This window comes from Prionailurus bengalensis, chromosome B2, assembly GCF_016509475.1.
Source record: "Prionailurus bengalensis isolate Pbe53 chromosome B2, Fcat_Pben_1.1_paternal_pri, whole genome shotgun sequence".
Lineage (NCBI taxonomy): Eukaryota > Metazoa > Chordata > Mammalia > Carnivora > Felidae > Prionailurus > Prionailurus bengalensis.
This window is the reverse complement of record NC_057349.1, coordinates 87,234,765-87,261,391: the sequence shown is the minus strand read 5'-3', so window position 1 is coordinate 87,261,391 and position 26,627 is coordinate 87,234,765. Positions and strand designations below refer to the sequence as shown.

Sequence of the window (26,627 nt, the reverse complement as noted above, 5' to 3'; positions counted from 1 at the left end):
TTTACAGCAATGGGTAGACCATCCAGACAGAAAATCAATAAGGAAACAGTATCTTTGAATGATCCATTAGACAGATATATACAAAACATCCTATCCCAGACCAACAGAATGCAGATACTTTTTAAGTGCTCATGGAACATTCTCCAGGATCGATCACATGTTAGGTCACAAAACAGTCTTAGTATTTTTAAGAATACCAAAGTCATATCAGTCTTCTTTTCTGACCACAACAGTAAGAGACTAGAAATTAATTACAAGAAAAGCACAAATATATCGAGGCTAACCAACATGCAACTACACAACCTATGGATCAATGAGGAAATCAAAGAGGAAATGAAAAAAAAATACACGGGGACAAATGAAAATAAAAACACAACAGTCAAAAATCTTTGGGACACTGGGACACAGGGGCACCTCAGTGGCTCAGTGGGTTAAGTGTCCATCCTTTTCTTGGTTTCAGTTCAGGTCATGATCTCAGAGTTTGTGGGATCGGGCCCCACGTTGGGCTCTGCACTGACAACACAGAGTCTGCTTGAGATTCTCTCTCTCCCACTCTCTCTGCCCCTCCACCACTCACACTCTCTCTCACTCTCAAACAAACTTAAAAAAAAAATCTTTGAGACACAGCTAAATCAGTTCTAAGAGGGAAATTTATAGCAATACAGGGATACTTCAAGAACAAGAAATATCTGTGATAAACAATCTAACTTTACACCTAAAAGAAATAGAAAAAGATGAGTGAACAAAACCAATGTTAGTAGAAGGAGGGAATAACAGGTCAGAGCAGAAATAAATGAAATAGAGACTAAAAATACATATATGAAAGATCAATGAAGAGCTAGTTCTTGAACAGAAAACAAAATTGATAGCCCTTCAGCCAGACTCATCAAGAAAAAAGGAGAGGACAGAAAGAGTGTCAGAAACAAAGGAGAAATAACAACTGACACCACAGAAATACAAAAGATTACAAGAAACTACTATAAAAAGTTATATGCCAACAAATTGGACAACCTAGAAGAAACAGTAAATTTCTAGTAACATATACTCTTACAAAACTGAATCAGGAAGAAACAGAAAATATGAACAGACCAATTACTAGTAATGAAATCTAATCAGTAATGAAAAAAGTTCCAGCAAACTGAAGTCCAGAAACAGATGGGTTCACAAGTGAATTCTACCAACTAAGTTAATACTTATTCTCCTCAAACTATTCTAAAAAATAGAAGAGGAAGGAAGACTTCCAAATATATTCTATAAGGCCAGCATTGCCCTGATACCAAAACTAGACAAAGATACCACAAGGAAAGAAAGCTACAGGCCAATATCCATAACGAACACAGATAAAAAAAATTTTTTTAAGGAATTTTACTAGTTTATTTATTTATTTTGAGAGGGAGAGAGAGAGAGAGAACAGGTTGTGGAACAGCAGAGAGAAGGAGAGCCAGAATCCCAAGCAGACCCCTTGCCATCAGCACAGAGCCCACTGTGGGGCTTGAACCCACAATTTGTGACATCATGACCTGAGCCGAGATCAAGAGTAACACACTTAACTGACTGCACTACCCAGATGCCCACAGATACAAAAATTCTCAACAAAAGATGGGCAAACTGAATTCAACAACAATAAAAAAAAATGATTCATCACAATCAAGAGGAATTTATTCAGGGGATGCATGAATGATTCAATATTCACAAATCAGTCAGCGTGACATACCACATTAACAAAGGATAAAAATCCTGTTAAAAAAATTTTTTAAAAAAGGGGCGCCTGGGTGGCTCAGTCAGTTGAGTGTCCGACTTCGGCTCAAGTCATGATCTCGCGCTCCGTGAGTTCGAGCCCCACGTCCGGCTCTGTGCTGACAGCTCAGAGCCTGGAGCCTGCTTCGGATTCTGTGTCTCCCTCTCTCTCTGGCCCTCCCCCCATTCATGCTCTGTCTCTCTCTGTCTCAAAAATAAATAAATGTTAAAAAAAAAACCAAAGGATAAAAATCATATGATCATCTCAATAGATGCAGAACAAGCATTTGACAAAATTCACCATCCATTCAAGACAAAATGTCTCAACAAAGTGGGTTTAGGGAGAACACACCTCAATATAGTAGAAGCCAGATATTACAAACCCACAGCTAACATCATACTCAGTAGAGAAAAATAGAGCTTTTTCTCTAGATCAGAATCAAAACAAGGATATCTACTCTTGCCCCTGGTATTCAATAAACTAATGGAAGTCCTAGCCACAGCAATTAGAAAACAATAAATAAAAAGCATCCAAGTTGGTAAGGAAGATGTAAAGCTGTCACTAATTGCAGACGACATGATACTATACATAGAAAACTCTAAAGGCTCCACCAAAAAACTATTAAAACTGATGAATGAATTCAGTAGGGTCACAGAATACAAAATTAACATATATAAATGTGTTGCATTGCTATACACTAATAATAAAGTAGCAGAATGGAAATTAAGCAGACAATTCCAAATGCATCAAAAGGAATACGTAGGAATAAATAATTAGGTGAAAGACCTGTACTCTGAAAACTATAAGATAGTAATGAGAGAAATTGAAAACAACACAAACAAATGGAAAGATATACCATGTTAATGCCTGAATGTCATTAAAATGTCTATACTATCCAAAGAAATCTACATATTCAATGCAATCCTATTAAAAAAAAAAACCAACAGCATTTTGGGGCACCTCACTAGCTAGGTCAGTTGAGCAGACATCTACTCTTGATTTTGGCGCAGGTCATGATCCCAGGGTCATGGGATGAAACCCTGCATTGGGCTCCATGCTTAGCATATTAAGATTCTTTCTCCCATTGCCCCTTTCCCTTACTCGTACTCTAAAATTAAAACAAACAAACAAAAACAGTATTTTTCATAGAACTAGAGAAATAATACTAAAATTGTATGGAATCACAAAAGACCCAGAATAACAAAAGCAAACTTATGAAAGAAGAACAAAACTGGAGATATCACAATCCCACATTTCAAGATAGACTATAAAGCTATCCTAATCAAAACAGTATGGGACTGCTACAAAAATAGACATAGATAAATGCATCAGGAAGAGAAGCCAGAAATAAACCCACACTCGTAAGATCAATTAATCTATAACAAAGGAGGCAAAAGTACACATGGAGAAAAGTTTCTTCAGTAAATAGTTTTGGGAAAACTGGACAGCTACATGTAAAAGAATGAAATTGGACCACTTTCTTACATCACATATAAGAAATACACTCAAAATGCATTAAAGATCTAAATGTGAGACCCAAAATCATAAAACTCCTAGAAGAAAACATATGCAGTAATCTCTTAGGCATTGGTCTTAGCCACATATTTTTATGTATGTTTTCTCAGGCAAGGGAAACAAAAGCAAAAATAAACTATTGAGGCTGTAATAAAATAAAAAGCTTTGGCACAGTGAAAGAAACCATCAACAAAATGTAAAGGCAACCAACTTAATGGGAAAATATATTTGCAAATGATATATCCAATAAGGGGTTAATCTCCAAAATATATAAAGAATTTATACAACTCAACACCAAAAAAAATTTTTTGATTAAAAAATGGGTAGACAACCTGGATAGACAGTTTTCCAAAAAAGATATTACAGATGGTAAACAGACATATGAAAAGATGCTCAACATCACTTATCAAAGAAACACAAGTCAAAATCACAATGAAATATCACCTCACACCAGTGATAATGGCTAGTATCAAAAAGTCAAGAAATAATGAGTGTTGACAAGGATGTGGAGAAAAGGGAATCCTTATGCACTACTAGTGGGAATGTAAGTTGGTGCAAACACTATGGAAACTGTATGGAGATTCCTCAAAAATTTTTAAATAGAAATGCCATATGATTCAATAATTCCACTACTGGCTATTTACCCAAAGAATACAAAAACACAAATTCGAAAAGTTACCCCTATGTTTACTGCAGCATTATTTATAATAATAGCCAAGATATGGAAGCAACCCAAGTGTCCACTAATTAATAAAGTAATAAAGAAAATATATATACAATGGAATATCACTCAATAATAAAAAAATAAGACCTTGCCATTTGTGACAACATGGATGGACCTAGAGAATATTATGCTAAATGAAGTAAGTCAGACAGAGAAAGATATATACCATATGATTTCACTTATATGTGGAATCTAAAAAAACAAAACAAATATATAAAACAGAAAGAGCCCCATATATACAAAGAACAAATTAGTGGTTTCCAGAGAGAAGGTGGGTGTGTGAGCTGGGCAAAATGGATAATGGGGAGCGGGACATACAGGCTTCCAGTTATGGAATGAATAAGGCATGAGAATAAAAGGCACAGCATAGGGAATAGTCAATGGTATTGTAATAGCATTGCATGGTGATACATGTTAGTTAACACTGGTGGTGAGCATAGCATAATGTATAGAACTGTTGAATCACTAGGCTATACACCTGAAGCTAATGTAACATTGTGTCTCATGTATAGTTCAATAAAAAAGAAACCTCTACTTATAAGATAAATAAATCTTGGGGATATAATGTACAGCATGGTAACTACAATTACCCATACTGTATTGAATATTTGAAAGTGGCTAGGAGAGTAGATTTTAAAAGTTCTCCTCACAAACAGAAAACTCTTGTAACTATGTGAGGTTATGAATGTTAACTAAATTTATTTTGGTGATTATTTATCAATATATACATATACAACATTTTTACATACCTTGAACTAATACATTTAATGTTAATATTTCAATAAACTACACACAACACTATCTCCTAACTATTCAATCCAGAACTCACATCCATTAGGACCAGCTTGCTTATTATGTTGTAATATTTATGCTACCCCTGATGACATAGATATACTTAATGGAAGTATGTTAAATACCCTGACAAACCTCTGGCAAGACAAATCAAGAGAAGAGGAAAAATAAAAATCAATATTATGAATATAATGGGGGATATAACTAAGCAGTAACAAAACAACTAGTCACTAACAATTTTGAAAACTTAGACAACATGGAAAAGTTTCTTGAGAAAATATATATACCTTATGAGATGGGACTGTAGAAAAAATTAAAATCTTGGATAGTCCTGCAACCATTAAAGATAACAAAGCAGTGTTTAAAAACATTCCCCCAAGAGTGAGGTTAGATAATAAGAGTAGTTCTAAGGATATAGATTTTTCTGGATATTAAGAGAAAAATCGGGCCTAATACATGTCAATAACATCAGAGAACATGTAAAACAGGAAAACAATAGTAACAATTATAAAAAATAAAATAATAAAACCTTAAATATGTATATCAGCAAAAGCTATTGCTTTTCTGAAAAGCTCAGGGGGCAATTTGCCTCCCCTGGGCTGCTCACGTGCTGATGTGCCAGGGCTGTTCTCTGGGGAAGAGGCTATCTCCATAAGACTAACCATAAACCACCACTGCTCACAACTTCTGCCAGGAAGGAAGAACACCTTAGTAGGGGGAATTGATTGAAGTGAACAAATTGCAATACAGAAAATAAAGCAACTGAGTGGAAAGGAGGCATTTGTAAAGTTTTGGGAGTGTGAAAGTACTATTACCAAAGATTTCGAGATTTTCTTGGTTTAGGAGAAAAAGAAAGGTATCCCACTTTCCCCATTTTCAGGATATATTATGCAGTAAAACCTTGACTTGCAGGCCTAATTCATTCTGGAACCATGGTCGTAATCCGAAGCACTCGTATATCAAAGTGAATTTCAAGAACCATTGGCTCAGCTGTGATCATGTGACATTCGGCATCACATACTACTTGTATTGCAAGACATCACTCATTTATGAAGTTAAAATTAGAAATGTTTGCTCATCTTGCATGACACTCGCAACCCAAGGTTTTACTGTATATATTTTCAAAGCTCCTCCCCACCTCTCCTTAAGTAGGGCTCAATAATTTATTAGACATCATTTTTAGGAAGCAGGATGAAGTTTAGTGACTGAACTAGCTACACAAAGGGAGCTCAAACCTCTTTCTAGGAGTAAATATCTCTTTCTTCAGTAGCAGCACTGCAAAAAGTAACCTCAATGAACCACCTGAACAAACTTCAAAAGGAACTTCAACCACTCACCTGGATACAAGCCAGAGGCTCATTTGTCCAAATCGAATATCCACCAACTAAATATATTCTCTCATTATGGACAGCAACTCCAGATTCATTTTGGCCTAAAGTAAATTGAATGAAAAGAAAAAATAAATCCATTTTCCTTACATGTCTTAATTAACCCTTTTGCCACTGAGGGATACAATTTCCCCCTGTGGCACACTTGTATGCTCCACAGGATTTTCGCAGCAACTAATCACTGCCTCCCAGTACTCAGAGGGAAGAATTAACCACTCCTTCACAGAGAATGAATCTGTGTCAGGTCAGAACCAAGCCAAAACACGTACTAGCCAGCCAGGTTAGTAAATACAGCATTAAATGCAGCAATAATAAGCAATAACAAAATAAGAGTTCTATACTATGTTGTATGCCATTAACTTACAGTGGTGGAAATAAGGTATATTTTCGAAATGCAAAATACCTCTTGTACCTACAAATGCTTTAAGGCAAGTGCTTACATTTGTAAAGTAACAGCTGCAACCCCAAGAAGCCAATAAAACAGAGCCATGCCCCCACTGTCCCCCAAATGAAGACAAATGACAGAAAAGATTGACAAAGTTACTACCCTTTTTTTTTTTTTTTTTTTTTTTTTTTTACATACTCAACAGTTTTAAGACTATATTAAAGTTCCCGATCTGGGACCAGCTGGGGTAGTCCCTAGATACTGACACGCCAAAATGATGAAAGGTTCCTCCCCCATTTAAAAAAGAAGACAGAATAACTCACTACCACATATTCTTCCCTGGAGGCTATCAGAGAGTGAGATAGTCTCTTTTTATTGATGGGCTGACACAGGACTGACTGTGGTAATAAATAAGCTGGATCCTATGGCAGACGGAATCGCAGATCCAGGGACCGAGGGGCTGAGGTACTACCTATAGCAACTCAGAGAGAGTGAAGTCCTTGTAGGTGGGCCCCAAAGATCATTTTCACAAAAACAAGAGCTCCACGCAAGGCATATAACCCTTTCACATTGGCACTCAGTGTTGCCTCCCCAGCCGTAGCCGTGAGTGGTTGAGCATCCACTCAGCATATTAAGATGTCCTCAGGTGCCAGTCCAGACCACCATTTTGGGCTTGTGATTTTCCTATTATTAGAGCAGCCTGGGAAGGACCTGATCCCCTTGGAGGTTTATAATACGAGCCAACAAGGGAAAGAAGGTTTTCAACTCCGTAAAAAACGTCAGGGGTAAGTTGTTCACAGCTTACCTTTTATTCCCTTTGAGATGAGGGTCCATACCTAGCGTTACTCTTGATAATGCTTGAAGGGGTATGTGGCCAGAAATACCACCAAACCCGTAGGCACAGAACTGCTCTAAGATTCCGTTGTTAGAAGAATATAGCCAGAAACTGTATGTGACAGTAACAAATAATGAAGACTCTACTCCTGAACTCAAATAAAAGAGGACCAAAAGTGAAAAGGAAAAAAAAAAATCGCTTCTGTAAAGAGTTTTTAATTCTCTGGTTCCTCCTAACGATCAAAGTTCCTCTGTGAATACTTATTGACGAGAAAGGACTTGACATACCTCTCTCAGCCAAGCGAGAAGATGCACATAGGTAAGAGAGGCCCTGAGAAACTAGCTCAGCCACCTAATTGAGTGAAATTTTGTGAGATAAATAATGGGGTACCTTTCTGGTTAATAAAAGCAAGGTGTTCTGCCACCATGCACTTGATATTTAGAGATGCGCTGAAGACGTAAAAGAAAACAAGTGTGGCAATCTCTTGAATCTCTGCTTTTCCTGATTTACTTAGTCAAAGGTACTTGCCAGTCAACAGGTTGAAATTACAACGCGTCCACTGGTCGGTGTCTATGTTGTAAGAATCTATATGCCGCACAAGGATCCGGTCATTATTGTAGTCCAGGTCATTGCCTCCAAGAACATAAAGTTTTCTTTGAACAGCAGCCATGGAATGGTAGACCCTTCTCTGCAGCATAGGGCTACGGCTTATCCATTTATTCTGGGGGAGGGAAAAAGAAAGAAAGAAAGAAAGAAATTCAGGTGGATTCTGTTAACAGGCGACCTCCATGGCAGAAACAGCAGCGCCTCATTAGTAGCCAGGACTCTAATGTGTGTCAATCGCATTCTATTTGACTGTTGCTTACAGATTGAAAGGTAGGAGTGTCTTACCTGAGAGCAAGTGTGGATGAACCATGTATGCCAATTTTATTTTGCAACTTACACAAGGCATTTCCTCCTGCTGCATTTTATAGGTTGCATTTTATAGGGCATTTTTCATTTTATAACAGGAGCCCATGGAAGTTTTCCTGATGGTTTCTCACCCAAATGAGAAAACTTACACAAATTGTGGAAGAGTGAAAGCACCTGGCTAGGTATAATGATTAAGAAAATAGGTGCTTGGGGCACCTGAGAGGCTCAGCTGGTTAAGTGTCTGACTCTTGATTTTGGGTCAGGTCATGATCTCAGAGTTCGTTGACCTTGGGCTCTGTGCTGATGGTGTGGAACATGCCTGGGATTTTCTCTCTCTCCCTCTCTCTCTCCCCACCCCCACACATACTGTCAATCTCTTGCTCTCAAAAATAAATAAATAAAACATAAAAAAAAGAAAGAAAGAAAACAGGCTCTGGATCCAGAATGCCTAAGTTTGTAACCTTTGTGTGACACCAAGCAATTTACTTAACCTCACTGTGCCTGTTTCCTTGTCTTTAAAGTGGGGGGAATCATACCTTACCTGACAAGCTTGTTGTGAGAATTAAATTAGTTAATACTCATGAAACATTTAGAAGAGTGTTGTCATACTTTTAAAAAATTATTGTGATAATAATCCTTGGCCACCCAAGGCCTCTACATAATCTAGGGTTAGGGTGACTTTGCTGTTCTGTCCAAAATTAAACTTCCAAGATCAATGGAAGAGCTAAGATCTTGTTTCACAACAAAGTTCCACGTGGCCTTTGTATTAGTCCCTTTAACATATTTATAATTAAATCTTCTACCAAACTGGGGAAAGTTATTTCTTGGCACATGTTTGTTTGTTTTGGTAGAAAGCCAAGTTTTATACAACTTCAAGAATGGTGAAACCTCAACTATTTGGTCCTGGGTCATGCTAGTAATGGGAAAGACATGATCAACTCCTCTTAAATATGGTTCCTTTCAAAAATATAATGTAAATTGTAAAATTAGATGAAAATCAAATACGACCTTAATTTTAAATCTCAACCAAATAATGAACACGTAAGCAAACCTAACCATTTCCTTTCTACATGAACACTAACCTACAGGAAGAACCCGGATTCCTTTTTTCCAAGAAAAATTTGGATTTTGACTAGAAAAATCATATGATGCTTTGAATACTTAGAATTTCACCAGTTTACAAAGCTGTAAAGGGATAAGCAAAAAAATATATATAAATATTGGTCCATTCACTAAGACCTATCTACCAGGTCATTTCTAATTTCTCTTTTAAAGATATATTTAAAAAAGAATGGTTTGTACAGTTTGCAAGGCTTGCATTTACTTGCTCCCCCTTTTTAAACATGTCCTAAAAATCTCCTTCCAATCAAATGTCATCTTTAATAAAGTAGCCAAACCTTTCTATCAGATGTTCTGTGAAGAAATATCTTCAATACACTTCACATGAGTGGACTTAACTCAAAACTCTTATGATGCTTTCCTCAGGTCCTTTCTATGAGGCAACCTATTCCACTATTAGGAATCAACGTGTGCATTAGTAGTCCGGTCCCCTGCCACAGGACTGTGGACGCCATCTGGTTTATAAAGCCTGCCTGCATCCCCTGATTATATCTTTAGCTTCCTTCACTGCCGTGCCTGCCAGGTGAGCCGCCAACCTCTGCAAAGGCAAAGAAACAGAGAGGCCTAGTGGGGTCATTCCTAATAAGCTAGCGTGTGAATACTAATCAGTGGTGGGGAAGCAGAGGTCACCCCAGCCTGCCTGTTGGCAGGTAGCGATGTGCTCTGTGGCAGATGGCAGGCATTATCGACTCTCCACAAAGGCCTAGAAGAGAAATAAGCACCAGGGCTGAATGATAGAGTTATTGAGATTCTGAGCAAGATGCAAGCAGATGTGATGTTTGCCAGTACCCACCGTAAACAATATGCCAGCAGAATTTTTAAAAAGAGTGTGTGTATACAAACATGAAACAGAACTCATTTGAGAAATGTTAACACCTTCTTCCTGTTTAACCACGTGTGCACCGAACTCAAGCAACTGCAATTAATGATCCCTCTTGAGACATCTGGCCCATGGACATGTGGTCTCTGAAATCTACAGCTTCTAATGACATCAGGAAACACACTTGCAAAGACAGAAATACCTTCGTTACATTCAGAATCAAATAATGTTGAAATAAAAAGATACCAAGCTGACTGAGGTCATTCAGGACGCACATTTGGTGGCCAATCCTGACCCAGGCTGCCAAAGCTAACCTGTCATTTCATGTTCCATTATCTCTGGCTGATGAATGTTAAATCCCACGTTCGAATCATTTTGGAATACTGTCATAATCATGAAAAATATTTACATTACCAAAATCACAGACATGGTGAAATTCTGAAAACATTTGCTAAGGCCACAGCGATTTTGGTAGAAGGGAAAGAGAGTAAAAATAGTTCTTCTTTTGGGGACAAAAAAACCACCGAGTGTGTATGATAAGTGGACAGAAGAAGGGACAGACACCATCAAAATGCTTCCAGTTCAGGCACCATTTGTTAGATGAAATACATACACTTTTTTCAGATACTTCTACTTCAGACTTGTCCTAGACACTGCTCTAGGACATTCTGGCTATACGGAGTTAAATACAAGTTATTATATTAGTTGGGAGTAATGAAACAATAAGTATGTTCCCCTCTTGGAAAGACACGCTTTCTAAAAGGACATAGCAACAGGACAATCAAAATCCTTTCTTTGGATGCCTCTGAATATGAACAGTCACTTGAGATAATGGAACTAAAGGGCATTTAACTCATCAACGTATTTACCCTTCTTTCTACATTATGCAAAACTCTGAAAGAGTTAAGCATTGTGTATAGCATAAAACTAAAGGAGCTGAAATTTTGTGTGGAAAAAAAAAAAGCAACGGAAAGGCAGTTTATCCAGATGCTTCCGTTTCTCTATACAAGTTTAAGATGCACGTGTGTGTACAGACTTGGCATTTCAACTACCAATTACTGTGGAAATCTTTTAAAATTCATTTTAATTAAGGTAATGAGTTTTTCTTATATGATTCTTACCTGGTTAGGTTCATATACCATTAGTCTGTTCTGATATTGTGCTGTGTTAGTTACTCCACCTGTAATGGATTAACATGTGTTAGAGCTTTCATGAATACGAAATAGGATATTCCAACATAAGAATGAGATACAATTAAAGGAAAATTAGCTACTGCTGAGGATCTGTTTGTATACCCTCGTGGTGAACCCATGACATAATTAAGAAGCTTATTGTTGAAGCAGTTTCATTTTCAAGAAACATTTTAGAAGCAATCCAGTTGAGAGCAAGCAACAAGTATGCTGAGATTACCAAGAGGCTCCAATTCTGACAAGCTGCTCTGCATGGCCAGAATGAGGGGCAAAGTATAGCAGGGAGTGGGAATGAACATAGCACACATAGACAAATCTCTACACAATTTATGCCCAGGACAGAATTACATGGAAAGTTCTTGTCCTTTGGCAATTTTAAAGCTCTAACCTTCTGTATACTAACACACTAATGTCTTGATATCTCTTTGGAAGAACCATATCTAAGAAAAGGCATTACTTATCAAAAGAATTCTAAAGCCAAAGCTGTCCAGAAGAATATGATGAGAGCCACCAATGTGAATCACAGATGTAATTTTAAGGTTTCCAGTAGCCACGTTAACAACTAAAAAGAGGGGCACCTGGGTGGCTCAGTCAGTTAAGCTTGGTTTCAGCTCAGGTCATGATCTCATGGTTCATGGGATCAAGCCCCATGTCAGGCTCTGTGCTGACAGCATGAAGCCTGCTTGGGATTCTCTCTCTCCCTCTCTCTCTGCCCCTAACTCACTCACACATGCAAGTGTGTGTGCACACTCTCCCCCTCTCAAAATAAATAAACCTTAAAAAAAAAGAAATAGTGAAAGTAAACTTAACATAAATTTTATTTAACTCAACACAGCCAAAATATTATCATTTCAACGTGAAATTGATATAAAACTTATGGAGGTATTTTATGTTCCTTTTGTTCAAACTTTCTTCAAAACCCAATGTATATTTAACACAGCACATTTCAATCCAGATTAGTCACATTTCAAGTGCTCGCTAAGCCACATATGACTAAGAGCACTGTGTGTAGTTGTTGTTAGCAACTTTTCTAGAGCCTTCTTGACAAGGGCTTAGATCCAAAAGACTCAGGACCTTTTGATTAGTCAAGAACCACTAAACTATCATCACCTTCCTAACAAAGTTTCTCTTATCTGTCCTCATATTTTCATGTTTGTGATGTACACTGATTCCCATAAAACCCAGAAACTACTGATTCTACTTTAGTTTTTACTATCAAATTGAAAAACTAAAAAAAAACATAGATCAGCACTATATAAAAATAATACTAGGAGATATTAAATGTTAAGTAGTAAAATAACAAGACTATGAGAACTGCCCTCCGCAAAAAAAATCTCTTCAGAGATTTTTGCCTTATACAGAGTTCTGGATGCTGGTATAAAATGAATAACATTTTAATAAGTAGCACATAGAAGCAGCTAATTTTGCAATAAAAATATAAAACTGAGCCACACTACAAATGTTTCCTATTGAAAATTTTTAAGTCAAAAAGTATGTACTATTACAATAATGAACAAAACAGTGTTAATATTTTTCTCAGTATGACTCAACTTTACACAGGTTTCTTTCTGTCTCTTAGGCCCCTGACATCCCTCTTCTTAGAGCTCTTACTTTAGAAAACCTGTAAATTCTTTCTCTGCCTCCTTGAGATATAAGTCATTTAAGAAGCTTCTTGCAAGTTTTACAACCCAGGAAGATCTTCCTCCCAGACCTAGGAGCCATCCCATTGAAATGTAATCATCAAGGAAGTAAATGTCCCTATCTCCCAGTTTCTATGGAGGGTAGGAGCCTCATGTTGATGGGTTCCAATCAGAAAGCAAGAATGGCCCAATCACTGAGAAAAACATTTACAAAATCAGGGGTAACTGAATGGGCTCATTATATCACATAGATCAACCTTCCTCCAAAACTCCTTCAGTACTTTTCTACTAGCTCACCCCAGTGCTTAAAAACCCTCTTGCCTCTTGTTCTTCAGAGGAGTTGATTTCAGACTGCATTCTGGTCTCCCTCCCCTATTGCAATATTGTCTTGGACAAAGTCTTCCTTATCTGCTTAACTTTGTCCAGTATAATTTTTGCTTTGACAGTTCAAATACCTTGAATAGGTCACTACCATCAACTTCATGGCCAGGAGTCAAATCAACCAGAATCCAGAGTATTAGTGCACAATCCTCAGCTGAGCTGGAACAATCCATCAATACTAATGGATCCATAAAGGGAAGGGAACATGTTCAGGCCAATCATTACTCTCTCGTTCACCCCCAATAAGGAGATTATATCTTTCATATAGTTGACCATGGCTTTTATTAACTGGAGGGCTTTTTTAAAATATATTCTCTCTGAAGCTTACAACTACTTTTAAGATCAATGAAAGCTTTATCTGCAGAGTAAGTCCACAAGGAACAGAGAAACGAGCTTCCTGCCCTCAAAGAAAGTCTTCTCTGCATTTCTTAAAGAATGTCTCATCTTAAAATAAAACCATAGGAAAAGAAAATACACTTAAGAAAGCTGGGGCTGAAATGCCTACACAGTCAAAATGTTTGTCCAAATAAATACAGAGGCCTGATTGCTTTCTTCCCAACCTTCCTTTTCTTATCTGATTAAAAATTGAATGTCCAATAATTCTTTCTCAGCATAACTACACAAGAATAATCAAATCTATTGAGTGAGACCTCACAAGTCTTCCGGGTTAAAATGATTGCCAAGTGCTTTTGATCTGGGCCATAACCACCAGATTAATGTCCAGCTCGCCTATAATCATTTCTCCAAATGAGAGGGAGCAGAGGGCAAAGCTCCCACCCATTATTTCAAAACTTTGATGGTTTTTCTCCTTGTTTTAGAAATATGGGACAGAATTAATATCTACTGCAGTAAACTATCTATTTATGACACTATTTGAAAATATTTACACTACTATATGTATCAGTCTGCCCATTATAGATTAAATGTACAACCAATGGATTAGAATGTAGCTATTACATCCTTTCTCCTAAGCCAGGCATACAATTTATCTTCATGCTCTTCAGAATTACTATTTACTCTCTTTTACAGATGCATTCGTAATATTTTTTTCCCTTAATCTGCACGTGGTAATTAGATTCCTTACCCTTACATACAAATTTTCACTCACATGACAATGCTTAAAAATGAGATACTGGGTTACTAGGTGGAAGTAAACATAAAATTCCTAGTTAGTTATTTGGTTGATTACTTCTGGAATGCTAAACCACGGGAGGTGCCTAAAAAACCCAGTGTTGTAACTTTTGCCAAGTCAGGATTGCAAGGGAAAACCTTAGAAATTGGTCCTATTGTTTCCCTTCTTTGAAATAATTTCCAAATGATCACATAAATAAAAACCAGTTCTTCTCAGTACAAAAAATAAATTTTAAAAAAGCATCCAAGTTCGCAGCCCACACGGCTTTAGCAGTGTTATGTGCACAGCTTATCATTACATTCTCTTCACATAACACTCTTCACTTTTAGATTAATCTGTTGAAATGAGATGCTAAGGATTTGCATACAGATTTGACTATACAAAAATAGATATGGAATTAATAACAGTCTCTATATGTTTTAATTTCTCCTAGACTGGAGTACCCTTGCCTGCAGCAGTATTCCTGGCTTTGAAAGTCATCAAGCTGATTTGCCTGCTCTGGGTTATGATGCCACATGCTGCTATACTGTCCCCTGCAATCAAAGCACTTGCAAAGATAGATTCTATGCCTCCCTCTATCGAGTACATTTTATAGATTGGCAGTTTTGATCTCCCTCCCCCACCCCAGGGGGGGATAATCTGCATCTTAACAGCTTTCTATAGATACATTTGTCATTAAATATGCCATCTCGTATCAGCATCCATTTTTAAAGCCAAGTTTTCCCTAACTTTGAAGTGCCACAGTCGAAGTTAAGACTTCTCAGCCAAAATTGAAAATGAACAGCCCTGTCTCATACTTTTGAACTGTGACTTAAAGATATACTGCAGGTTCCCCCAAAGTCAAATAAGTCTTTAAAAACTGCCAGAAGGAATGAAAAGTTACCACCATGCTACCAGCAATGAGAAATGCTTTCTATCATCAAGACAAGAGTAAAGCATTTTTCTTAAGCTTCCCTGTTCGGCTCCTCACAAAACGTTGTGACAAATGGATGAATGCATACCAGAGAAAGGATGACAGGTGACTGCCAAACAAGCAACTTTTGCCTCCACTGCTGGAATTCACGGACTCCCAAACTCATTGCGCTCAAAAGCAAGAACTGGTCAAGACTAACAATGTCTACAGAATAGTGTGTTTAGAAAAACAGCTCTTAGTATGCATTGGTCAGGATAGGTCAAGTCTGGTGGCTCTGCTATTTTTTTTTTCAAGGACAGAAAATACATCTGTTGATATAGAGTCCTATACTACATGCTTTAGCAGAGACCTATGGTACATAATACAGCACTGGTACCCTTACGAGGACAGAGCGGACAGAGCAGTACCCTTACTAGGACAGAGCGGGATGCAAAGAACTGAATGTGTCCATGCTGTCAGGAAAGACACTCCAGGCTGGAACTCTGCCAGCCGACTGAGGATTGTGGAAAACCATCTAAGTTCTCTGCTACTCTCCCGGAGGCCTGAAGTGCCCAGCTTTATGCTAGACTAGTGGGTTAGTTTCCGGACAGGATGTGGCATCAACCCCACAGAGGTTCCTTTATGACTCTATCCTTGGGAGGAGGATTTAACACAACCAGGCTCAGGTTCCTCATATGCAAACTAGAGATGACGATCTCTCTTACAGGTTTGGTATAGTCTTACAGAGTGCATGGTATACAGGCAATCCACAGAGGAAGTTTACTATAGCACTGTAGTCATTTATTTATGGAAATTTCTTATCTTTTCCATAAAAAAGTACAAACGAGTATATATGGAATACTGAAAAAATAACAAAGTATAGAATATTGAATTAATAGATAAATGAATTTTGTAGTCTGAAACAGATTTCTTATTTTTGTTCCAATTACTAGAATTACCGGCTGGTTTATAAGGTACCAAAGGCTTTTTCCTTTAATGGTAAAGCTTCTCCTCCATATGTTTGCTCTAATTCTCAAAAAACTAAAACTTTACACTTATAGTCTAATTATCAAAGGAATGACTGGCATTAGTGTGAGTTCATATTAGTCATTTTTTAAATAGAACCAAACTCATTACTAGTCCCTAAAAATAGGGACACCATGGGTATATTTATGATAAATAATATTTACATTAAGAACACTTTCTTATTATCTATTTTTTCACATTAGACTGTCCATATTTTTAGTGTTTATAATGCTACCTGAACAATTAAAGCCAAGAATATTTCTACTAAATTAGCATCTTGAATAGGAGCATACTTAATCCATGCATTAAATTAAAACTATTATCCTTATTATTTCTGTCACACTTGAAGAAACCACACAAATGGATAGGTAATGAATAGACTCAAAATCTGTAAAGGAAGTCTCAAATTTACAAAATATCTATAAAGGGTTGAGGCACTTGAAAATACAAATTATATTTATGTCACCTAGAGTGAACAGATATAAACTTGTGACCCAAAACATATAAGTAATGCACCATGTATTATTTAAAATAAATGAAATAATAAATGAAGGGTAATATCTACCACAGTGCAGATGTTAGCTGCCCTTCAGAATATCAATAATATTGTCTCTAACTCCCAATTACTCATTCTATAGATTGCTGTAATCCTGCCTCCAAAGATTTCTGCATGGTCCAAGCAGGGTTAAGCTCTCAAGGTCACCTCTACCAGTCTCTGGTGTCCTGGCTTTCTATGTTCTTGTTGGATCTTTTTTTTTTAATGTTTTTTTTTAATGTTTATTTATTTTTGAGAGACAGAGATACAGAGCGCGAGTGAGGAAGGGGGAGAGAGGGAGACAACAGAATCAGAAGCAGGCTCCAGGATCTGAGCTGTCAGCATAGAGCCCAACATGGGGCTCGGACTCACAAACTATGAGATCATGACCTGAGCCAAAGCTGGACGCTCAACCAACTGAGCCACCCAGGTGTGCCTCTTGTTGGATCTCTTATCCCTGTCCTGCCATCAACCAGATTCTTCAGCCATTGCCCATTTCCATGATGTAGCTTTAACCTTCTTCTCTCCTCTTGGGAACAAAGAAAATGACATATTTCCCATATTCTTAGGTAAGTAATTCAGCTCACTCTTTATTCTACCTTTTTTTAATGTTTATTTTTGAGAGAGAGAGAGAGAGAGAGAGGAGGGGCACAGAGAGAGGGGCACAGGAGAGGGGCACAGAGGATCTGAAGTGGGTTCTATGCTGACAGCAGAGAGCCCCTATACGGGGCTCAAACCCACAAAACACGAGATCGGGACCTGAGCCGAAGTTGGACACTTAACCCACGAGAGCCACTTAGGCTCCCCTTTACGCTACCCTTTTTTAGATCCATCTAGACAGACACAAATGGATCGCCTAAACAAAGGCTGTTCTCTCCACAAGAAGGTAGACGTTATGTGGCTCAAGTCTTGTGCCCTGAGAAAAGTGGTCAATTAAACAATTAAAAATAATCAAATCATTGTTGATCTAAACAAATATCTGGGTATGATGATTTTTCAGTGTATCTTTTACTTTCAGTTGTATCATTTGGGAATTCTTTTTATAATGTAAGCATCTGTTTTTGAGATCTTTGTTGTAGTGATAAACAACTGTATTGTTTAGTTTCTTGGGAAAAGCATGGTTTTCAAAAACCAGAGACACAGAGATCAAATTCCAACTTTATCAAATACCAGTTGCGTGATCTGTGAAAATCACTTAGCATCTTTAAGCCTCATCTTCTGAGCAGCAATGTGAGGGTAAATAAAATGCTACTTCTTTAGAATAAAGGGAAGTCCATTTAGGCTAAAACCTTTGTTAATTATTCTGGAGAATGTAAGTGATCTGATTTGCTTTCTTCAAGCCATTTAGCTCTTTTATTAAATTTTTTTTTCCTTTTAGCTCTTTTAAAATCATTGTAGAATGGACATTTCTGTTGGCTTCATCTCAGTACAACACTGCAGTGGTTTCGTTTTTATCTCTTTCAGATGGGGAATGGTAAAGGCAGGGGCAGAAGTGAAAAGAGAAGATAAAAAGTAAGTGCTAGAGACAGACGGTTTGTGAGAATCTAAAGCAACAAAGAGGATTTCATTCTTAGAGGACATTCCAGGTCACTAGGAACTTTTAAGTTGATAATGCCACATTATCAAGCTCCAAACCTATATCAGGCAGATGGCTTCCTCACATGGAAGCTGCCTGCAGGGTTAACACTCTCTCATGTACTTACTTGAATAACTCACTTTGTCCTCCCTCAAGCAAACCTTACGTCCTTCACACTCACCTAACCCAACAAGCTGAACCCCTTCCGATAGGATCCTTTGGACCATTCCCAGCCTAAAAACCTTCCATCTTGAGTGAATCCAAGGATCTGCCCTCTCCAATTCTCTGCTGAATACCACCAAAAACTAGGACAGAAATTTACAAACTGGGCCACCACAATTTTGTGGTTTCCAACCTTGGTATGAGCTCTGACAATTTTTAAAACATGTCCATTCCCTCTGTTTTCTCTCAGAGGCTTTTTTCCACTCAAGGCCACCTCCCTCAGACCCTCTACACTAGTCCTGACACCACACAACCTCAACAGACAACCTTGTCTCTCACTTGACTTGATCGACAAGGAACCTCCTCAGGTTGCTGCCCCTCATCTGGGAGCTGACTTAGGTCCACATCCCGCATCATCTCCTGCCCTCCAGGCTTAGAGTCTGAGGGGTTTCCTCTTCTCCTGTCCAAGACAGAACCCCTCCCAAATCCCTCCTCCTGTGGTATCCCATGGACTTATTACCATTCATCACCATTCCTGGTACCCAGGAGGTGCTCTCAGCCTTTACTAACCAAAGAATGCCCCATTCCTGTCCCCTTCTATTTCGCTCTCTCCTTTCCCTTATCTACCAATTTGCTTAATGCACTTGTGTCCTTTAAAGAGTTCCTTCCTTTGACACTGGATTTCCTCTTCTAGCTAAGTCTCTTTTCTCTCAGCCAAACTTTCATCCTTTTCTTCCCTTCCTATTCTCCTTTTTCTTCCTAAAGCCAAAATGCTGTGTATTAATTTATAATTTAAAAATGTAGCAGGGCAGCTGGGTAGCTCAGTCAGTTAAATACCTGACTCTTGGTTTTGGCTCGGTCGTGATATCACGGTCATGAGTTTGAACCCCTAACAGGGTCTGTGCTGATGCTGTGGAGCCTGCTTGGGATTCTCTCTCTCTCTCTCTCTCTCTCTCTGCCCCTCCTCTACGTGTTTCTCTCTCTCTCTATCAAAATAAATAAATAAACTTAAAAAAAGAAAAAAAGAAAAACCGTGGCTGTCACATGGGCTGAAATATGTGTGCATCTAGAAACAGCACATCCTCTCCTAGTAGGCAGAGGATAATTAGAATGTTGTCTGGCAAGCTCAGATTCGGGGAGTGAGCTCTAGGTGATATCCCGACTTCTGGCCTATACCTGCAGTTTGTACTTCCTCACTCCTCTTTCACACCCTAAACCACTGCATTCTAGCTTTCACTTTCTTCTACTCCCCTAAAGCTACTTTCATTGAAATTACCAAGTAGTTTCTGAGAGAAAATTGCAGAGAAATTTTCTGGACCTTGATGTCCCAACAGTATTGGACACCTCTCACCAGGCCCTTTCTTTTTTGGTTTGATTTCGTTAACACTTGTCCTCTGACCTTGCCCATCCCACATTCTCAGGCTCCTTCCTCAGACCCCTCCTCTGCACCCTCCTCACTAGCATCTCCCAACTTTCCGCCTTGGCCCTTTTCCAGTCCAGCTCTTGCCCATCTGTCTCCTTACACTCTCCACTGCCTCATTTTATCTCATCTTGCTGTGAGACTCTCCTCTCGTACATTTGTTCTGAAAAGCAGAAGAAAAGGTGCTGTCTCTGAGTCTGAGGGGCAGAGGTTTTGGTTCTAGCCAGTGAAGGGTGGTTGAGTTAAAGCTACAGCTGAGTGAGTGGGGTCTGGGGAGGCGTGGAGGGATACTAGTGTGGGGTACAGGGAGGGCTTGGCGAGCTGAGTAGATCCCACACAAAGCTTTCCTATCAACTGGCTTCTTCCCATAGGGTTCAGCTGCCTGGGCACAGGCACAGAAAATTGGACCCCTGGGTTTGTTCAAGAGCGAGTGCTTGCCAGAGGGCAGGAGAATTATTGAAATGATTGGATCATGAAGCCCGCTCATGATGACAGGGAGGGGTTAATGAGTAAATGGGAAGCAGCCCAGTGGACCTAAGGCCAAGTTAGGAAGAAGGTGCTGTGAACCTTTGTGAAACCTGCATGAAGTACCCCCTGCTTTGCCCTACTTCTGTCCCCAGGAAAGACTTCTATCATCACATATATCACACACTATATTAGAATTATCTGTTGAGTCTGTTCCCTCTACTACACTGAGTCCCAGTGCAGGACCTGTGTCTCATTCTTTGTCACTCCACACTACCCTGGTAGAAGACTAAGGGTGGTTAGGAAACTAACTCAGGGTCTCTTGGTTGGTGAGAAGTTTCACATGCTCTGTGACCTCAGGACACCATAAGCCAGCCTCCACTGCATCCCCTGTTAATTCCCAATGTTTTATATGTAATTTTTTGGATGAGAGTAAAATAATATTTACAAAGATAGAGAAAAGCTAAAGCTACAGCATTTAAAAAATGTTTATGAAATTTTACATTGTTCTAATTTTAATGAGTATTAGAAATCCAAAGTCCCTCTAGTAGGTCTGAATAAATTAAAGTTATTTAAAATGGGGCAATGCAAGCTTCATATAAATTTAATCAAGATGAAAATAAACATATCTTCTAGGGAGTTAAAGAAAGAAGCTTTAACAAATGTTCTTTCATTAATGAAATATCTGAAAAGCTCTTTTGATTGTCAGCTACTAGAGGGTAGGAAGTGTATTTGCTGAATTAATCTTATTTATCTAGGAACCAGCACAAGACTTAATAAGGATGTAGCATTCACCAAGAGAATCAGGAAAGCACTAAATACTGCTTTTGAGTAAATACAGTAGCATTTGTCTTATTTTTACAGTTTGAAAGCACTACTTTTGTGGTTAGCTTCCCATTATCTTGGTGCCATTTGACAAAAACGAAAAGGTAAGCTGTTCTGCAAGATGAGCTCAGGATTAATTTTCACTCACAAAAAGGGATCTTTTTAGTAGTTCACAAACAATATCTCACAATGGAAAACGTACCTTTTAAAGCACAACTGCAGGATATTTAATGCTCCTTTTGCTTCAGTATTGTGAATTTCAAGTAGAAATGATGTGGAGCATTTGTGAATTGGGTCACAGTGTCAAATGCTACAGGAGCCTGTAAAATTTGACTATCTCTAACATCTTAAATTAAATGCTAATGGGCATATCCATACAGCCTGCTTTTCTGAATTCATCTCTGCTTGTCTCATTTTAAAAACCATGGACAGGTTTCAAGGTGTCCTGACCCCAAAATGGACAGAGAAAAGGGAGGGAGTATGGAGAGGGAGTGAGCACACTAGAAATACTGAATCTCTAAAGAAACATTCACTTTGTGTTTTATGGAACAGAAATAAGCCCCTAAAATCCACATTCTAAAATCTGTACTTCCTACAACTCAGACAAAGCTTGCAAACAACCAGGAAGATGGCAATGACCTAATCCCCCATCAATTAAATTAGAAATACTTGATTATTTGGTAAAGGATAAGGAATAGAGTCAAATATTTTTATTTGCAACAATAAATCTGGGTAACACTTCTAGATCTGTGATAGGGCGACATATACCTGCCTTGTTTTTTTAAGGGGTATACCTAGTTTTTTAAATCTAGTACCCCTCCCTATCCATGGTTAGATTCACAATTGATTTATGACAAGCTGGTCCTGAGGAAAGAGGCAGACGATTGAAGGTATTAGAAGTGTCACTGGTGATTTCCTTTTCTTTCCAATTAAAGGTATTGTACTGTATACTGGGAAGTGAGTTTTTCATCTCAAGTACACAGTGGGGAGAAACAAACCTGAGAAAATTGGGATTGTTTTCATTAAGTATGGTTAACACAGGCAGCATACATTAGTGCAAAAGAAGAACAAAGAAAATGTATTTCCTTTCACAGTAGGGGCAAAACCAAGTGATACAGCAATATAGGTAATAAGTTGATACTTTTAATAAAATGGAAAAGGAAACATACAGACCCATATTGAAAGAGAAATCAGCTTGATACCAGGATGATAGATCTAGCCAGTCTAGAATGAGCTTCTGTGTTTTTCTAAGGCCTCACTAAAGAAGATATTAAGTAGTCAGACCTTTAAGAATATGTAAGGGAAACTGCAGCATTTTTTAAAAAGATAGTTTAATAGCTAAGAAAATAGGAAATATTTATTAAAATATTTGTGAGAAATTCATATAAAACTTAGAAATGCATTAACAACATATGGAAACTAAATGAGTCAATGGAAGGAATGTAAATTGGAAGAAAATATAAATTACATTGATTTCAGCCATCCATCACTGTTTTGTTATCCTAGGCGAGTACAGATCTCTTCCTTCTGTTAGCAAAGGCTCATTTGTAGCCAAGTTTGAAATTTCTTCAGCAAAGCCAACAAGATATAGTCCTGGTGGTTATTTTCTTAACTATTGAAATATACACTTAAACAAAAGGGAGTATTTCACCAGACAAACGAAGTTCTTATCTAAATATATCTATTAGACACACTAATGTACAAACAAATATCTAAAGTTTATTTGGTATATAAGACCAGTAATTATTGGATCTATCTCATTTATCCTCTTCCTTAGTCCAATTCCTAACTTCATTCATTAATTACATAACAGTTAAATACTGACAGGAGCTACGTTTCTTCAATGAAAATCAATAAATTGCCAATAATTGAGACATTATCCAGAGAAGCTAAGACTGTGGCTGTCTCCCTGGTTATTGAGGACAGCAGAAGGAAAAATGGGCAGAATACAAATGAATTTAATTTAAATGCAAGGGAGAATTTTGTCAGAGCAGATGTTAAACAACTAGAGAAGATTATTGAAGGAAGCTGAGAAGTCTTCAAGATTTACTTAAAGGTGATTGCTTCTCCCACTTATATCAATGGATAAATCATCCAGACAGAAAATCAATAAGGAAACAGTGTCTTTTAATGACACATTAGACCAGATGGACTCAACAGATATATACAAAACATCCCAACCAAAAGCAGAATATAAATTATTTTCAAGTATACATGGAACATTCTCCAGGAGAGATCGCATTAGGCAATAAAACAAATCTCTATAAATTTAAGAAGATTAAAATCAGATCAAGTACCTTTTCTGACCACAATGAAACTAGAAATCAATTAGAAGAAGAAAAAAAATGGAAAAAACACAACCACATGAAGGCTAAACAATATGCTACTAAACGAACAAAAAAAAAAGGGTCAATGAAGAAATCAAAGAGAAAATGAAATACATGGAGACAAAAGAAAATGAAAACACAACAATCCAAAATCTTTGGGATGCAGCAAAAACAATTCTAACAGGGAAGTTTATAGTGATACAGGCATACCTCAAACAACAAAAAAATTTCAAATTAACAACCCAACCTTACACCTAAAAGAACTAGAAAAATAAGAACAAAGTCCAAGGTTAATAGAAGGAAGGAAACAGTAAAGATCAGAATGGAAGTAACTGAAACAGAGACTAAAAAAATAACAGACAAGATCAGTGGAACCAAGAGATGGTTCTTCAAAAAGATAAACAAAATTGATAATAAGCCTTTAGACAGATTCATCAAGAAGAGAAGAGAGAGGAACTCAAATTAATACAATCAGAAATGAAGGTGGAGAAGTAACAACCAACATCACCAAAATACAAAGGGTAGCAAGAAACAACTATGAAAAATTGTATGTCCACAAATTGAACAACCTAGAAAAAAACAGATAAATTCCTAGAAACATATAATCCTCCAAAACTGAATTCAGGAAGAACAGAAAATCCAAACAGACAAATTACTAGTAATGAAACTGAATTATCAAAAAATTCCCAACAAACAAAAGTCCAGGACCAGATAGCTTCACAAATGAATTCTACCAAGCATTTAAAGAAGAGTTAATATATATTCTTTTCAATCTATTCCAAAAATAGAAGAGGAAAGGGAGCTTTCAAATTCTTTCTGTGAAGCCAGCATTACCCTGATACCAATACCAGATGAAAACACTACAAAAAAAGAAAACTATATCCAATATCCCAGATGAAGGTAGATGCGAAATTCCTCAACAAAAGATTAGCAAACCAAATCCAACAATACATTAAAAGGATCACTCACCATAATCAAGTGGGATTTATTCTTGGGATGCAAGGACAGTTCAATATCCACAAATCAATCAACATGCTACATCGCATTAAGAAAATAAAAATAATAACCATATGATCAGGACTTCTGAAGAAGATGGTCTGTCATCTCAGGAGGAACCTCAACTCACCTCGTCCTGCAGTACAACTAGATAAAACCCTCTCAAGTGTAAATAATTCCCCAAATGACCCAAAGATGGCAGTACATACTCTCTGCAACTAAATGTAGAGAAGAGGCCACTTCAAAGATGGTAGGAAGGGCAAAGATGCAAGTGAGAGCTAAATAGGCCTACAGAACTGTCTGCAGAAGAGAGGAACTCCACAGCCCAGAGAGGGGAAAGAAAAGACTCTCATAAGGAAGCCTGCATAGGGAAGATGAATCTCCATAGTGTCTGGCTTTGAAAAGCAGAGGGGATGAAATGCACACAATCTTACAATCAGAGGAGTTTAAAACTCAGAATTAAAAAAAAAAAACCAGCAGTCTTGTGGGCTGGGAAGGTGAGAGGAAACTGAGTCCCCACATTAGGGAGACAACACAACAAAGAGGTCCATGTAGATATAGCATAGAAGCAGCAGTTTGAAAAATACCTGGGGTATACAGGAGAGAGATTTCTTATTAATCTCAGAGTGCAGCTAGAGGGATAGGGATCATTGGGAGACTTCTCCAGGAAAAAAAAAGAGCTGGCAGGCACCACCATTTCTCTCCCCATCCCACATGGACACCTCCTAGAACCAGTGCAGTACCAAAATTCTACACCTAATTTGCTAAAAGCACACCCTACCCCTGTGTTGTCATGCAGACACACCCCCCACTCATGCCTCAGTTCCAGGTCCCCTCCCACAGGAGAACAACACAAACCTTGCTAACATGATCTGGCCTACCCTTGAATGCTTCTCTGGGTCCACCCACTCATCCCAGCCTGCCTTGTGGAGGAAGCTGCAGGTTCCCTCCCACCAGCACAAACCTTGGTGGCACCATGCACTCCACTCCCACGTTCCCCTGCAGTTTGGTAATACTGCATCTCTGGCCAATGCCTGGTCTGACTCAAGTTAATCCAACAACAGCCCCACACTGGTTCACTAAAAACACAAGGACCAAACCTTGCCCACAATAGGCAAAGAGAGTCATTGCAGATGATTGGATGGAAGGAAAATGCAACAGAGCCACAAGAGCAGGGCACATACATCAATACTTTCAAGACACTCCTAAGGTGCCAGGTTCTGGTAAACAGAGGATACTGCACTGCAGGGCACTAAAGGACCTCTTCTTCATTAGGTCACTACTTTCAAAAACAAGAGATGTAGTTGACTATCCTAACACATAGAAATAGACACAGAGAATTACACAAAATGAGGAGACAGAGTAATATGTCCAAAATGTAATATGTCCTGTTCTTTTGAACAGGAGAAAATCACAACAAGAGACATAAACAGAACAGAGATAATATGTCTGACAGAGAATTTAAAGTAATGGTCATAAAGATACTCAACTAGAGAAGAGTAGAGGACCTCAGTGAAACCCTTAACAAAGAGACAGGAAACATTAAAAAGAGCCAATCAGAGATAACTCAATAATTGAAATCAAGTTTACACTAGATGGAATAAATAGTAAACTAGAGGAAGCAGAAGAACAGATCAGTGAGTAATGAACAACTGAGTAATGGAAATCAATCGAGAGGAACAAGAGAGAAAAAAAATGAAAACAGACTGGAATTGACATCATCAAGTATAATAACATTCACATTATAGGGATCCTAGAAGGAGAAGAGAGAGAAAAGGGGGCAGGAAATTTATTTGAAGAAATAATAGCTAAAAGTTTCCCAAATCTTAGGA

At 38.0% G+C, this 26,627-nt stretch overlaps 1 protein-coding gene across 6 annotated transcripts in view; it reads right to left on the bottom strand.

Moving 5' to 3' along the window:
• KLHL32 (kelch like family member 32) overlaps positions 1–26,627 on the bottom strand; it is a 251,317-nt gene that overhangs the window by 28,934 nt on the left and 195,756 nt on the right. For 5 of the 6 annotated variants that reach the window (XM_043591974.1, XM_043591975.1, XM_043591977.1 and 2 more), the window contains 3 exons: positions 11,350–11,408; positions 7,906–8,098; positions 6,107–6,201 (listed from right to left, as the gene is read on the bottom strand). In XM_043591974.1, coding sequence (XP_043447909.1) covers positions 6,107–6,201; positions 7,906–8,098; positions 11,350–11,408 — 347 coding nt within the window. Of the gene's footprint in view, positions 1–6,106; positions 6,202–7,905; positions 8,099–11,349; positions 11,409–26,627 lie in introns of those variants that run through there. The other variant, XM_043591978.1, reaches the window with a different exon arrangement.